Source organism: Rhinatrema bivittatum, chromosome 6 (genome assembly GCF_901001135.1).
Source record: "Rhinatrema bivittatum chromosome 6, aRhiBiv1.1, whole genome shotgun sequence".
NCBI classification, from domain to species: Eukaryota; Metazoa; Chordata; class Amphibia; order Gymnophiona; family Rhinatrematidae; genus Rhinatrema; species Rhinatrema bivittatum.
Window position 1 is genome coordinate 265,409,485 of NC_042620.1, and position 17,130 is coordinate 265,426,614.

Sequence of the window (17,130 nt, forward strand, 5' to 3'; positions counted from 1 at the left end):
ATGCATGATTTATCCCGAGGCAGAGATGAGACTTCAAAGGATGGATGTGTCAGGAAGTTGCTTAATATGTAGGGAAGTAATAAAAATTTGTTCAACTGTTTTTGTATGCATTGACACAAAATTTAAAAACCAAAAATTTGAGACTGGTGATTATGTCCTGGCAAAGTCAGACAAATTATTTTCAGGGCTAACAATTAGGAAAGTCCTTTACTTTAAAATATTTAGGGTCAGTTTTAAATGACAATTTTTGGGACAGGATCTGCTGGTGGCCTCAGAACCTCAAGATCTTTGGCAGCTGACAAGTTGGGATCTGGCAGCCCCAAGGCGTTTTGTGATCTTGGGGAACCACCATTACTACCCCTTTAAGCCGCTGCTCTGTGCACAACTTGCACAGTGGGTCACACTGGCCCTATTGCTGTGTAGAGATTTGCTCTAAATGTTATAAAATAAGATAACCACATGAAGGTACTTAGCAAGATCTGATGAGAGAAATTTACTCTATTCAATAATTCTCTCCCTCTCAGACTTCTTGCTGTATGCTGGTGGACATCTTACCAATAAGTAATGCCTCTCTTTCTGATTTCACAAGATTGTTGGTTCTTCTTAGGGAGCTCTCAGATAAGCGCTGCTCCTCATCCTGGCTGGAAGTACATGGAGTGGGAACTACAGTCTCCTGAAGAACAAAGCAGAGACATATCATATGAAAAACTGCTAATTGCGGGCCAGCCCAGTGGTTCAATGGCAGTACTGTGCATTGCCATGTGGATAGCTCCCTGGTTCCATCCCTGAGTTAAGTTTTAGTTTGCTGGGCTGGGGATGCTGTAGAGGCAGTATTCACAGTGCCTTGAAGGGGGGTGGGGTCGGGGGAAAGCAGAGTTGCTTACCTGTAACAGGTGTTATCCCAGGACAGCAGGATGTAGTCATATGGTGACATCACTGGATGGAACCCTATCACAGAAAACTTTCTGTCAAAGTTTCTAGAAACTTTTGACTGGCACACTGAGCCTACTGAGCATGCCCAGCATGCCATGATCCCTGAAGCCACAGGGGTCTCCCTTCAGTCTTGTTTGTAGCAATAAGTGCGAGCGAAAAAATAAAATAATAAAAACGGTAGCGGATCCAACTCCATGAGGACTACATCCTGCTGTCCTGGGATTACACCTGGTTACAGATAAGCAACTCTGCTTTATCCCAGGACAAGCAGGATGGTAGTCCTCACATATGGGTGATTAGCAAGCTACAGGCTGACTCATCTTTTAACAGGTCAATGGCACTCAGCTCATGCAACAGGCACAACTGAGGCAGCCTGAATCACAGTAGGAGGTTGTGAAAGGAGTTGGGTATTATACTGAAAATAGGTTTCTCAAGACAGATTGTCCAAAGGAGGAGTCTTGACGTCCTTCCTTATCTAAGCAATAATAAGCTGCAAATGTATGCAGAGAACTCCAAGTTGCAGCTTTGCAGATGTCGGCAATAGGTACTGAACATGCATGTTGACATAGCCCTCACTGAGTGCGCCTTTACTCATCCATGGAGAGGAAGGCCTGCTTTCTCATAGCAGAATTCGATACAGTCTGCTAGCCAGTTGGAGAGAGTTTGTTTCCCAACTGCAACTCCTAGGTTGTTTTTGTCAAAAGAAACGAAGAGTTGAGTGGATTTTCTGTGGACTGCAGTGCGGTCTAGGTAAAATGCAAGTGCACGTTTACAGTCCAAGGTGTGCAAAACCCTCTCACCCTGGTTAGAGTGGGACCTTGGGAAGAAAGTGAGCAAGACTATGGATTAGTTAAGGTGAAAATCCGTTACCACCTTTAGGAAGAAATTTGGGGTGAGTGTGGAGGACCACTCAGTCATGCAGGAACCTTGTGTAGAGTGAGTATGTAAACCAGAGCTTGTAATTCACTGACCCTTCTAGCAGATGTAATAGCTACTAGAAAAAGGACTTTCCATGTAAGAAATTTTACATTACAGGAATGCAAAGGCTCAAACGGGGACTGCATGAGTCTTGTAAGCACTACATTCAGGTCCCATTCTGTAACTGGTGGTCGAATGGGAGGCTTAAGTTGAAGTAAACCCCTCATAAACCGACTCACTAGGAGTTGCGCTGTTACTGGGGCATCCCCTATTTCTTTGTGGTATGCCACAATGGCTCTCAGGTGTACACGCACAGAAGTCTGGACACTAGAATCTGAGAGGTGCCATAGATAGTCTAATAGAGATGGAATGGGACAGGAGAAAGGGTCAATACCTTTTTGAGTGCACAACTTGGTAAATCTAGTCCACTTGGAAAGGTAAGATTTACATGTGGAAGGCTTTCGTAAAGATTGAGTGGTTGTATGATCAAGCTTTCAACATCCAAGCTGTTAGGGCAAGGGTTTGTAGGTTCGGATAGCATAGACTGCCTTGGTTCTGAGTTATGAGAGTGGGTGCTGTGCCCAGGCGAATTGGCTCTCTGATCGAAAAGTATGGGAAACCATACTTGTCGAGGCCAGTATGGGGCTATGAGGATCATTGATCCTTTGTCCTGTTGTAGCTTCACGAGAGTTTTGGCTATTAACAGAATCGGAGGATATGCATATAGAAGGCCTGTGTTCCAGGGGCGAGCAAAGGCGTCCCTGTTGAACGTCTGTCAATGGCTGTGGAGGGAGCAAAATCTTTCTACTTTGTAGTTTAGTTTGGACGCAAAGAGGTCAATGGTTGGATGACCCCAGCATTGAAAGATTTTGCTCGCTACACAGGGATCCAGAGACCATTCGTGGGGATGGAAACGTTGACTGAGACTGTCTGCTAGGACATTTTGTATGCCTGCTAGATAAGTGGCCCTGAGATTCATGGAGTGTGTCAGGGCCCAGGCCCAGATCTGCACTGTTTCTTGACACAGGAGATAGGAACCTGTGCCTCCCTGTTTGTTGATGTACCACATTGCTTCTGTGTTGTCTGCTTGTATCAGCACAATTTTGTATGAGAGGCAGTCTTTGAAGGCATAAAGGGCATAGAGTATCGCTCGAAGTTCCAAAAAGTTGATTTGACACTTCTTTTCGAGCGGTGTCCACGAACCTTGTGTCTGGAGAAGGTTGACGTGAGTTCCCCATTCCAAGTTGGATGCATCCGTGGTCAAGATTACTTGAGGAACCGGTTGCTGGAATGGTAGACCAGTCCGTAAGGCAGGCTGGTTTATCCACCAGCGGAGGGAGAGACGTAACTGGTGGGTGTCTTGTAGTACGGATGATAGTGGTTGAACAGCTTGGATCCACTGAGATTTCAAAGTCCATTGAATCCTTCTCATGGCTAACTTTGCCATAGGGGTCACGGAGACCGTAGATGCCATGTGGCCCAGTAATGTAAAAAATTCATTGGCAGAGGCGAACTTGCAGCTGATCACTGAGTCTGCTAGATTTGCTAGGTTGTTCGCACGGTCGCTTGGAAGAAAAGCTTTTGCGACTGTGGTATCGAGGTCTGCTCCGATGAAAGTGAGGAGCTGAGATGGGGGTCATATGTGATTTTTGATAATTGATCAGGAATCCCAGGGAATGCAATAGAGGTATGGTGCTTCTTAAGGCAACGAGAGCTCCTTGCTTGGATGGGCTCCTGATGAGCCAATCGTCTAGATAAGGAAAAACATGTATGCTGTCTTTTCTTAGATGTGCAGCAGCCACTGCCAGACATTTGGTGAATTCCCGAGGTGCTGAAGCTAGTCCGAATGGTAGAACTCGGTACTGAAAATGTTGTTGTCCCACTATGAATCGTAGATATTTTCGATGTTGTGGGGAAATGGGGATGTGAGCGTAGGCTTCTTGAAGATCCAGAGAATAGAGCCAATCTCCTTTCTGGTAAAAGGGAAGAATGGTCTCGATGGAGACCATCCTGAATTTTTCTTTTTGAAGAAATCTGTTGAGATTGCGGAGGTCTAGTATGGGGCGGAGACTGCCTGTTTTCTTTGGAATTAGGAAATAGCGGGAGTAGAACCCTCTGCCTTGTTGAGACCGGGGAGCGGATTCTACGGCTCTGGCAGTCAACAGGGTGGAGAGTTCTAACTTTAGTTGAGATGTTTGATTGTCTTGTGACCACAGTGGAGTAGGTGGGAATTCCCGAGGTACTGTTCGAAAGTTGAGACGGTATCCTCGGTTCAAGATGGCTAGCACCTACTGATCTGTGGTGATAAGGTCCCAATTGTGTTTGAAATAATGGAGATGACCTCCTACAGGCAAGTCTGGTCGGGGATTGTTGGAGTGGCTGCTGCTCTCTGAGAATGTTTCAAAACCTCGATGCAGGTCCAGCTTGTGGGGCTGGTTGAGGTCTGGGTTGTTTGGTTTGACAAGGACGTCCACGTTGAGATGGTCGTGAAGAACGTACTGTAGAGGATGGTGGATAATTTCTAGTATCCCTTCTGATGGGCTTTCTTGATGAGGAAGACTGATCAGATGGAAGTTTTGAAAGCTGTCGCAGTGTTTCATGATGATCTTTCAGTTGTAACACGGCTTCCTGAACCTTGTCACCAAAGAGATTGTGTCTGGTGCATGGCAGGTCAGATAATTTTTATTGTACTTCTGACCTTAGATCAGAAGCCTTCAACCAAGCCCAGCTTCTGGCGCTGATTCCCGCAGCAGACATACGTGCTGAGGTCTCAAAAGAATCATATGCTGCACGTACTTCATGCTTTCCTGATTCAAAGCTTTTTTGAATGATAGCATTAAGTTGTTCCTTATGCTGCTGTGGGATATTATCTGTGAGTTCTTGAACTTGTTTCCACAAGTTTCTCTGGTATTTTGTCATGTAGAGCTGATAACTTGCAATACATGATATTAACATTGAACCTTGAAATATTTTTTGGCCTAAGACATCCAGGAATTTTTGTTCCTTTCATGGGGTGTAGAGGAATGCGTATTCTGTTTCCTTGCCTTTTTCTGCACTGACTCAAGAACCACCGACTGATATGGTAGTTGGGGCTTTTGAAAAGCTTGTGTATGTTGAACGAGGTATGTAGCATCTGTTCATCTATTGACAGGTGGTACTGTGCAGGGATGCTCCCAAAGGTGGTGCTGTAAATCTAAAAGCATTTCATGGACAGGTATTGCCATGACTTCTTTGGGGGCCTCGACGAACTGGAGGACTTTTAGAGTTTTATGTCTGGTGTCCTCTTCTGTAACGAGGTCAAACGGAATCATCTCAGACATTTCTTTAATAAAGTTAGAGAAAGAGAGTTCCTTTGGGGGGGACTTTCTTCTTTCCTCTTGTGGGGAAGACTCTGGAAGGTTGTCATCTGAATCAGTATGAGTGTCTACATCTTCCCATAGTTTGTATTGGTGTTCTGAATGGGACCCTTGTGGAGGAAGAATGTCCTGTATGTTTGGATGTCTTGGCATCGATGGAATCTTCGATATTTTTGATGGATGATGCATGGGTATCAATGGAGGGTGGATGGGCACCGATGATGATTTGCCCGGCATAGATGAGAATAGATGGCTAGAATCTCCCAATGGACCTGGTAGAGGCATCGATGGTGTTGATGGAAGGTCCGGTTGGTATGGTCTCTGAAGACCCGATGGACCAGGTAGAGGTTCCTCTTCCTCTGATGAATCCGGTTATTGGGATTGTCCGTGGAGTAATTCGAGGTTCCCTCGATGGCACCGGCAATGGCTGTGTAGGAAACGCACCAATTAAGGAATCGAGTCTGTTCAACAAAGGAGCGAAGACTGATTGCTCAGGTGTCTGTGCCGGTACAGGAACTGGTATTGGTGGTGGCTGAAGGTTTTTAAGCGCTTCAATGACCGCCTGCTTGACAAATGTAGTCATCTCTTCCCTGGATACGGGGGTAGCATCCTCAGTCACAGGGGACGATGGGCACTACTGGCTTATCCACATTAGAATGTGATGGCTCAGTTCCCAACACAGATCTCGGTGGGGAGCGCCTCGGTTCCTCGGGTACAGAGGGGCATGGAGACTCATGTACCGGGACCCGCTTCGCTATCAGATCGATGGCCATCGATGCCGATGCACTACCAGTTCCCTCTGGTTTGGTGTCCGTCCGATGTCGATGACGCTTTTTCTCTCAATGCTCGGTTCTTTCTTTAGTTGGAACCGAAGAAGAAGCCACTGATGCCGCAGGAGTTGGTGATGGACAGTCACCAGATCTCTTTTTCCCTCGATAAACTTTTCAAAGGAAGAGAGCGATAACATCGGTGAGGATTGAGTTGACGTCGATGGAGTCACTTTTTTGAATAAGTCCTCCATTTTATCAAGGCGAGCCCGTCTGCCCTTCGAGGTCATCTGCGCACAGGTTGAACAGGCGCGAACATCAAGACTTAGACCTAAGCATAAGACTCATATGTCATATGGATCTGTGATGGATATAGTTCGGGGGCATTTTGGACATTTTTTGAAACCCGTGGCCATGATAAAATTATAGGCCGCAAACGGTCGATGGCTTTCGGGTACCAGTATGAGGTAAACGAACCGTCTCAAAAAATGCACCGGAACGGTACTCACTGAGTGTCACCGAAGGGAGTTTTAAAATGATTTTTATCAAAATCCTTAACAATTTTCCGTGGGGGGAAAATGTGAAAAATTCACAGAGCTCCTTCAACGTGAGGCTAAAAGCAGCGTGGAAAAAAAGAGACTGAAGGGAGACCCCTGTGGCTTCAGGGATCATGGCATGCTGGGCATACTCATAAGGCTCAGTGTGCCAGTCAAAAGTTTCTAGAAACTTTGACAGAAAGTTTTCTGTGATAGGGCTCCATCCAGTGATGTCACCCATATGTGAGGACTACCAACCTGCTTGTCCTGGGATAAGAAAAGAATCATTGCTTAGAGGTGACACCTAGTAGCTTGATTCAAGGCACAACTGCGGCATTCTAGAAGTAATTCTGGTGCATGGCCCTTGATCCAATGACCAGACTAGATATGTGAGGAGGAGGGAAGATATAAAATAGGGTAAAAATTCCTGGGTAGTTACAAATGAAAATTCATAATGCTAGATACCAGTCCTTGTTTTGCTTTAGCTGGAAGTACAATTGGAGCAGGGGGAAAACTGCTGGGTCAAAAAACAAACAAACAAACCTGCTAATCACTGATTACTCAATATACAGCATATAACCTCAGCTGTATCACTAACTTTCCTCCAGTCTATTTTGTACTGAATCTAATCTCAGCTGTATAACTGCTAATTCCTACTCTGCTGTGTATAAAGCAGCTCCCTCTATGCCGCTAGCTGTTCCTCTTTTCCAACCCTAACCTCATTAAAGGAAAATTGGTTCTTACCTGCTAATTTTCGTTCCTGAAGTACCACGGATCAGTCCAGCCGAGTGGGTTTATGCATCCCTACCAGCAGATGGAGGCAGAGATCAAAGCTTTGAAGCACTGCTACATAACCGAGGGTGCCACCTGCTGTCCTTCAGTATTGACCTGTACCCAAGTCAAGTTGTCCGTCTTAACAAAACTTCAATAAACCTTGGGCGAACAGAGACCTAAAGTTGGGGGTTCCTGCAACCTAGGCCCCCTTGACTTAACAAAACATATACCAACTATGTACAGTTTTCATCACTATGATCAAATCAAATGTCAGCTTAAATAGTTTAGTCATCTCAGAAGCGAGGAGTCTTTCGTCAGAAGGGGATGGGTCTCTGGACTGATCTGTGGTACTTCAGGAACGAAAATTAGCAGGTAAGAACCAATTTTCCTTTCTTGTTTGTACCCCGGATTAGTCCAGACGAGTGGGAAGTACTCAAGCCCCTCTAATTCTGGGTGGAAACCCGAAACACCCGTGCACAATACACTCTTTCCAAACATCTCTTCCTCTAAGCAATAATGTTTGGTGAAAGTGTGGAGGGAAGACTACGTCGCTGCATGACAGATGATCTGCAGAAAAAGCAGCTGACACTCTGCCCATGAAGTTGCCTGCGCCCTAGTGGAATGCGCTTGCAATCCCTCTGGCACTGGCCGGCTCTTGCAGATGTAAGCCGAAGCTATCGTCTCTTTTAACCAGCGAGCAATTGTGCCTTTGGAAGCCTTATTTCCCTTCTTTGCTTCAATGAATAGGACAAACAGATGATCAGTTTCTGAAATGGATTCGTTACCCTGAGATATCGCAAAAGGATACGACGCACATCCAATAAGTGAAGTAGTGTACTTGGATTTTCAGAAGGCATTTGACAAAGTTCCTCATGAGAGGCTTCTAGGAAAAATAAAAAGTCATGGGATAGGTGGCGATGTTCTTTCGTGGATTACAAACTGGCTAAAAGATAGGAAACAGAGAGTAGGATTAAATGGACAATTTTCTCAGTGGAAGGGTGTGGGCAGTGGAGTGCCTCAGGGATCTGTATTGGGACCCTTACTTTTCAATATATTTATAAATGATCTGGAAAGAAATACGACAAGTGACGTAATCAAATTTGCAGATGATACAAAATTGTTCAGAGTAGTTAAATCACAAGCAGATTGTGATAAATTGCAGGAAGACCTTGTGAGGCTGGAAAATTGGGCATCAAAATGGCAGATGAAATTTAATATGGACAAGTGCAGGTGATGCATATAGGGAAAATAACCCATGCTATAGTTACATAATGTTAGGTTCCATATTAGGTGCTACTACCCAAGAAAGAGATCTAGGCGTCATAGTGGATAACACATTGAAATCGTCGGTTCAGTGTGCTGCGGCAGTCAAAAAAGCAAACAGAATGTTGGAAATTATTAGAAAGGGAATGGTGAATAAAACGGAAAATATCATAATGCCTTTGTATCGCTCCATGGTGAGACCGCACCTTGAATACTGTGTACAATTCTGGTCGCCGCATCTCAAAAAAGATATAATTGCGATGGAGAAGGTACAGAGAAGGGCGACCAAAATTATAAAGGGAATGGAACAGCTTCCCTATGAGGAAAGACTAAAGAGGTTAGGACTTTTCAGTTTGGAGAAGAGACGGCTGAGGGGGGGATATGACAGAGGTGTTGAAAATCATAAGAGGTCTAGAACGGGTAGATGTGAATTGGCTTTTTACTCTTTTGGATAATAGAAAGACTAGGGGGCACTCCATGAAGTTAGCATGTGGCACATTTAAAACTAATCAGAGAAAATTCTTTTTCACTCAACGCACAATTAAACTCTGGAATTTGTTGCCAGAGGATGTGGTTAGTGCAGTTAGTATAGCTGTGTTTAAAAAAGGATTGGATAAGTTCTTGGAGGAGAAGTCCATTACCTGCTATTAATTAAGTTGACTTAGATAATAACCACCGCTATTACTAGCAACGGTAACATGGAATAGACTTAGTTTTTGGGTACTTGCCAGGTTCTTATGGCTTGGATTGGCCACTGTTGGAAACAGGATGCTGGGCTTGATGGACCCTTGGTCTGGCCCAGTATGGCATGTTCTTATGTTCTTATCAAAGAATCAGCTGCCAAGTTCGAAAAGGCAGGAAGCTCAACCACCTGATTAAGCTGAAAAGAAGAGACTATCTTCGGCAAAAAGGAAGGAACCATTCGTAAAGAGTCTCCATTGTCTGAAAAACGGAGGAAAGGTTCCCTACACAACAATGCTTGCAGCTCAGAAATTTGCCTAGCCAAACAGATAGCCACCAGGAAAACAGTATTCAGGGTTAAATCCTTCAACGACGCCCTTTGCATTGGCTCAAAAGGGGGCCCACATAGCACCCAAAGAAACAAATTCAAATTCCACGCTGGGCAGATCTTCCACACCGGAGGACGCAGATGCTTTGCCCCTCTCAGGAAACAAACCACATCCAGATGAGACGCCAGCAGTCTTCCTTGAATCCTGCCGCGCAGGGAACCTAAAGCTGCTACCTGGACCCGAAGGGAATTATATGCTAGTCCCTTAGATAACCTGCAATGCAGAAATTCCAAGATCTGCGGGATGTCCACTTCTAAGGGCTGTACTCTATTCATCAAACACCAGGATTCGAATACTCTCCACACCTGGACATAAGCCATTGAAGTGAAAGGCCTCCTTGCCTGAAGCAAAGTTTCAATCACCAGCTCCGAATATCCCTTCAAATAGAGCTGCCGCCTCTCAAAAGACAGGCCACTAGACAGATGTTTGTCAGAGAAATTAACCAGTTTACCAACTGATCCACCAGTTCACCCAGTCTTTCTCCAGATCGAGACCTTCCTTCAGCCTGAATTCTCCCCAGTCCACCAGAACTCTCACCCTGTCAGTACTACACAATAAACACAATTAATATCATCTACACCAGATAATTAGCTGGAAAACATCCATGTGCAAGCTCTTTTAAATTGGAAATTGATGCGGATAACTTTTAGCTCTATTAGCTGGCCCCTAGACCACCCTTTTTCCACATATGTATATGTGCACGTGAAAGTGAACATGTGTGTGCATTTTTTTTTTAATTTATATTTTATTGAATTTCAAAACCCATGACAAAACAGATATTCTAAAGTAAATCTCAATAGGCAAAGAAAATATGTAAAACAAAATAAATTCCAATAATCCAGTTCAGAATACCTTCAATAAGCCTATTACAAATCAAGTCCTCAATCCAGGGTGGACCTTTACACCATTTTAAGAAAAAATATTACAAATATTAAACATCAGGTTCTAAAGGTAGAGTAACAAACATGGATTATATATGGACTCTAAGCCACACCCTCTAGCCAGACACATACACACACTCTGTCATCCTTGTATCACCACCCCAGTCCCCTCTGCCACATACACTCTCCCTGCCATAGCCACCCTAGCCACACAGAATGCAAAGATTTTAAGATAAATTGATACACACCTTACTAAATTGAATTCATCTAAAAATGTGCCAAAAATTTTAACTCGCACAGTGAAAATCTCCGATAATGGAGAAATTACTACTTATCTGATAATATAGTTTTCTTTAGTGTAGACCAGGGGTCGGGAACCTATGGCTCGCGAGCCAGATGTGGCTCTTTTGATGGCTGCATCTGGCTCGCAGCCAGTAAAAATCTAACAAAACCCCCCACCCTCCTGACGCCCCCCAAGACCTCCAAAATTAATTTACTACAACCCCCCACCCTCCTGACCCCCCCCGAGACCTGCTAAAAGTCCCTGGTGGTCCAGGAGCGGTCCGAGAGCGATCTCCTGGACTTGGGCTGTCGGCTGCCAGTAGTCAAAATGGCGTCGACGGCCCTTTGCCCTTACTATGTCACAGGGGCAGTGACATAGTGAGGGCAAAGGGCCGTCGGCGCCATTTTGACTACTGGCAGCCGACAGCCCAAGTCCAGGAGATCGCTCCCGGACCGCTCCTGGACCACCAGGGACTTTTAGCAGGTCTCGGGGGGGTCAGGAGGGTGGGGGGGTTGTAGTAAATTAATTTTGGAGGTCTTGGGGGGCGTCAGGAGGGTGGGGGATTGTAGTAAATTATTTTGGAGGTCTTGGGGGGGGGTTAGGAGGGTGGGGGTTTTTGTTAGATTTTTACTTTTTTATTAAAGATTTGTCTGCGAGCCCTGGACCCCCGCTGGACCACCAGGGACTTTTGGCAGGTCTTGGGGGGGTCAGGAGAGTGGGGGTTGTAGTAAATTAATTTGGCAGGTCTTGGGGGGCGTCAGGAGAGTAGGGGTTGTAGTAAATTAATTTGGTAGGTCTTGGGGAGGTCAGGAGGGTGGGGGGTTGTAGTTAGTATGGCTCTCACGGAATTACATTTTAAAATATGTGGCGTTCATGGCTCTCTCAGCCAAAAAGGTTCCCGACCCCTGGTGTAGACAGATGGGCTCAGGACCAGTGGCTTATGCTCCCCTACCAGCAGATGGAGACAGAGCAAGCTGACGTCAGAGTATATATACTCCTGCAGTGACCTCAGCCTGCCAGTATTCTCTTCAAAAGACTTCATCAAAATAGTCAACCATTACTTTACTCAACCAACAAGAAACACTGAACTCAAGCAAGAATGTATGTACCCCAATCTAGGGACTGGATGAACACTTACCAGTAATCCCCTAGGACCTGGAGCCTCACAGGAGGACAAGTGACACAATCATTTGGCAGTCAAGGGCAAGAAGCTGAGTCCGTCTCTCCATTTCCTAGCATGCAGACAGATGGATTCAGGAGCAATGGGATGTACCAAAACTACTCCCGAATAGGGTGGAGGCTGCCAGCAGTCCAGTCAACACCACAAGTGCAAAGGCTGTCTCTTCCCAAGCCTACAGATCCAGACAATAAAACCTGGAAAATGTGTGTAAGGAGGACCACGTCGCAGCCCGACAAATGTCGACGGGAGACAACAATCTAATCTCTGCCCATAAAACTGCCTGAGCCCTAGTAGAATAAGCCTTAACCTGAGAAGGCAACAGTTTTTCAGCCTCCACATAAGAGGCCATGACTACCTCCTTAATCCAGCGAGCTATGGCAGCCCACGAATCTGGTTCATCCTGCTTCCTTCCACTATGAAGAACAAACAGGCGATCAGTCTTATGGAAAGGCTCAGAATACTCCAGATACTGCACGACATGCCTCTTGATATCCAAGGGACAAAAGAGACAATATTCCTCTGCATCCCTGTCCTTATCCAAGGATGGTAAAGAAATGGACTGGTTTAAGTGAAAATTTGACACCACCTTAGGCAAAGAGGAGGGAACAGTATGGAGCTGTATCGCCCTAGGAGTCACTCGACGGAATGGCTCCCAGCAAGACAAGGCCTACAGTTTGGAAATTTGACACGCAGAACATATCGCCACCAGGAACACCATCTTCAAGGTCAAAACCCACAAGGAAAGACTACGCAGCAGTCAAAAAGTAGGACCCGCCAAGAAATCCAACACCAAGTTAGGATTCCATAATGGAGCCAGTAATCTCAAGGGAGGCTGAAGATTCTTCACTCTCTTCAAAAGATGGGCCACATCTGTAAAAACTCCTTCCTTCTAATTTGTGTATCACGGGCAATATCGGGAAATATCCTGACGTTCTGACCGTAGAAATTGATATTTTGATATCTAAAATACGATCTAAGAACTTGATCTCTCTCCGATACAAATGAAAAGTGTACTATAAGAGTAGCACGTGTACTAATATTCACCTCAAAAGATTTTTCTATTAATTCTGAGATTCAAATTACTATCCATTTGATTTACCTGTCTTTGACCTTGAGTATTATCTTCTGTCTGAAATTGAGAGATATAATATATTCTAGAAATTGCAGGTATTGTAGTCTCTGTGTACCTCAATATATTTATCAAATAACTTATAAATAAATCCCTAGGGGAAATCAAATGTGTCCTAGGAAAATTCAATATCCTAAGATTGGGTTTCCTGATTTGATTTTCTAATAATTCAATTTTATCTAAATGCAGCTTTTCCGATCTAATTAAATTGCCCTGGATTTTTTCTATTTCACCCATTTTAATCTCTAAAGTATTTACTGAATTATCTAATTTTTCAACCTTAGTCTGCAAAATCTTATTGTTGTTCATAGCCTCTTGCATAATAGTTAAGTTATTTATATACTTTTGCATTGATATTATCTTAACTCCAATTTCTTCCATCGTAAACTTCTTAGGTGTAATAAATGATAAATCAGTCATGGTTCTTACTTGATTTCTTTCACTTCTTCTCTCCATTGGAGCTTTTCCGGATTCATCATACTGCTGTAAAAATTCACCACTTTGTTCTCTGGAACCCAACCCTTCTGGGTTCTCAGAGGAGCAAGATAGCCTTTCTGCTCCCCCCTCTGATCACAAAGTGATATAAAATCCATACTTAGTTTGAGGTTCTCAAACAAAAGTTCTCCCCCTCTCTTTCCGGTCGGAGGCTCTGGTGTTGCTGGTGCACCAGGGCTTAGAGATGTTTCATATGTCTGGAGATTTATCCCCTGCTCCTGGTTTAAACCCCCTGCGACATCACTTCCTGGTGTCAAGGGAATCTTTGCAAAGCAGTCCTGAATGCTTGGCTGATTCAAATTTTCTTTAGGAGTAGAGGAAATTTCTCTCACTTTTGCCTTCCTCTTGGTGTGTGGCATTACCAAGAAGAAGAAAAAGCCACTACTTATAGGAAAAAGTAAAGGTAATTCTAAACTTGGCTGCTTGCAGTTCCGACACAAATCTCACCTTATTATCTCCAATTTCCCATGACTGCTGAATTTCAAAAAAGCAATACTCTCCTAGCAAATCCTCATTAATCCGGACACACAAATTAGAAGGAAGGAGTTTTTACAGATGAGAACAGAGGTACTACAAAGAGGGGCTAAATTTCTTTTAAGGTTTCCCTGCCGATGTATTGTTATATTTCAGGATGCAAAATACGTATTCAGTCAACCGGAACAACTGCGTTCTTATTTGAATTCTCATTCCTAGATTCCCCATTGATTTATTAGCTGGAAGAAACTAGTTAGTCAGGGAAAGACACAAGTTGCATAATTATTATATTGCAAAGTGTATGACTGCTCTTTATTTCTTTTCTCCAAAATCTCAATTATCTTATGATTGCAATTCTTAGATAAAATACATTGAATGTTAATACAAATTGCGGATGTTACAATTGCTATTTGAATATTCTGTTTAACATTTGTGTATTATATCTTAAGATATGTAAAATTTATAAAAATAAAATAAAAAAATAAATAAAAACGGGCCACATCAGGATGAGACAGCAAGGAGTCACCATTCACCTGGCTCCGGAAACAGGCAAGAGTCACAACCTGCACCTTCAAGGAATAAAGGGTCAAGCCTTTACCAACCCTATCCTGTAAAAATTACAAAATAAGCAGAATCTTAACTGAATGAGGAAGAGCACTGTGATCCTCACACCAGGCCTCTTACACTCTCCAAATCTGTACCCTAGGCTAAGGAAGAGGAGAACTTTCGAGCATGGAACAAGGAGGCAATCACCACAGAAGAATATCCATGCTTCAACAGACGAGCCCTCTCAAGGGCCAAACCATAAAACAGAAATAAGTCAGATCCTTGTAAACAACCGGTTCTTGCCGCAACAGATTCTTGTGCGGCGGAAGACGAAGGGGGTCTCTATCAGGAGTCTTTGCAGATCTGCATACCACAGTCGCCTGGGTCAGTCTGGGCCAATGGACGCACCATCCCCCTGTGGCCTTCGATCCTGCGAACTATTCTGCCCAACATGGGCCAAGAGGGAAAGGCATAAAGTAGCTCGTCTTCTGGCCAGACCTGTATGAGAGCATCGATACCCAGTGACCACGGAACTCTCCAGAGACTGAAGACCTGAGGAACCTTCACATTGCTAGAAGTCGCCAGCATGTCTAAGAACAGAAGGCCCCAGAAATTCAGTATCAGCTGAAACGCATTGTCCGACAACATCCATTCTCCTGGGTCCAGACTCTCCCTGCTGAGAAAGACTGCTTTTACATTGTCTTTTTCTGTAATGTGAGAGGCCGAGATCACCTTGAGATGCCCTTCCGTCCATCCATAAGTTGATCTACTTCCAGTGACACTTGCTGGCTCTTGGTTCCTCCCTGCCGATTGATGTAGGTCAAAGGCGTTGCGTTGTTTGACATCACTCAGACTACGGCTGCACTGCAAGCATGCCAACTGGACTGCCCGGGCTTCCAGGCGATTTATGCTCCAGAGGGACTCTTCAGCATTCCAGCGCTCCTGCGCCATCAGCTCCTGCGCCATCAGCTCCTAACATCCCCAACCCTGGAGACTCGCATCTGTTATGAGAATTATCCAGTTTGGAGAGGTCAAGGAAACCCCCTTTCTCAGATGATCCTCCTGTAACCACCACTGGAGGTGAGAGCAGATTTCCATCGGCAAATGGAGCTGAACTGAATAGTCCTTAGATTGCGGGTTTCAATGTGACAACAGGGAGAGCTGAAGAGGATGCATATGCACTACTTCCAAGGTCACTGCCATTAAACAGAGCACCTGTAGATAGGACCACACGGTCGGGCATATATTGTTCACCAGAAGATGACATCAACTTCTGAATTCTAACATCTGGCAGGAAAACTGTCCTGTCTCATGTCGAATCGACCCCCCAGATATTCCAGTGACTGAGAAGACTGAAGATTGCTCTTGGCCAGGTTCACCACCCAACCAAGCTCCTGCAACAAGGAGATCACCTTGTGGGTCTATCAGGCGGCTCTCTTCCAGAGACTTGGCTCGAATCAACTAGTTGTCCAAATACGGGTGTACCAATATGCCATCTTTTCCCAACTCTGCTCTTACTACCACCAGAACCTTGGAAACGTTTCTGGGAGCGGTGGCTAAACCAAAGAACAGCGCTTGAAATTGATAATGGTGTCCCAACACCGCAAAATGCAGAAAACACCGGGGCTCCAAATGGATGGGAATATGAAGGTAGGCCTTGGACAGATTCAGGAATGTCAGAAATTTCCCTGCCTGCATGGTCAGTATCACTGAACGCAAGTTTTCCATGCGAAAATGAGTATCTCACAAATGAAGGTTGACTCCCTTGAGAATCAGGATGGGATGAAAGGAGCCCTCCCTTCTTGGGCACAGCAAAATGAATGGAATATCTCCCCATACTGTCTTGAGATGGAGGCACTGGGACCACAGCCTTTAGACAGAGGAGCTTTAATAGTTTAGATTCCACTACTTGTTTCTTCTGCGGGGAGTGGCAAGGAGACACATGAACATGTCCTGAGGAACACTTCGAAATTCCAATCCATAGCCTTCATATATCACCTCCAGGATCCACTGATCCGATGTGATCTTGACCCACCTCTGATAAAAGAGAGAGAGGTGTCCCCTTATCTCTTGCTCCCAAAAGTGGAGCAAACTTTCATTGGGAGGCTTGGGTGGATCCACTGCCCGAGCCCGCTCCTTGTCTGGGCCGTCTGGGGTGAAAGGACTGAGACCTGCTAAAAGGCTGAGTCCTCTGAAAGGTTGACCCTCTGTAGGGACAAAATTGCTTGGAATGCTGGAGACTAACCCTTATACCAAAGGGGCACTGTAACTGCTTCTTATCCTCCGGCAACCGAGGAACCGGAGATTCGCCCCACTTACTGGCCAGTTTCTCCAACTCGCTCCCAAACAAGAGTGAGCCTTTAAAAGGCATTTTCATAAGATTAGTTTTGGAGGTCGCATCGGCTGTTCAATTTCACAACCATAGCGGACGTCTGGCTGCTACCATGGAAGCCACTCTTGTAATCGAGGTACGGATCAAATCACAGCCTGCATCAGTTACAAAGGTGGCGGCGGGTTCCATAACT

At 44.8% G+C, this 17,130-nt stretch overlaps 1 protein-coding gene across 4 annotated transcripts in view; it reads right to left on the reverse strand.

Moving 5' to 3' along the window:
- Positions 1-17,130, reverse strand: part of ENOX2 (ecto-NOX disulfide-thiol exchanger 2) — a 292,330-nt gene that overhangs the window by 19,086 nt on the left and 256,114 nt on the right. For all 4 annotated transcript variants that reach the window (XM_029607117.1, XM_029607116.1, XM_029607118.1 and 1 more), the window contains one exon: positions 556-673. In XM_029607117.1, coding sequence (XP_029462977.1) covers positions 556-673 — 118 coding nt within the window. The remainder of the gene's footprint in view (positions 1-555; positions 674-17,130) is intronic.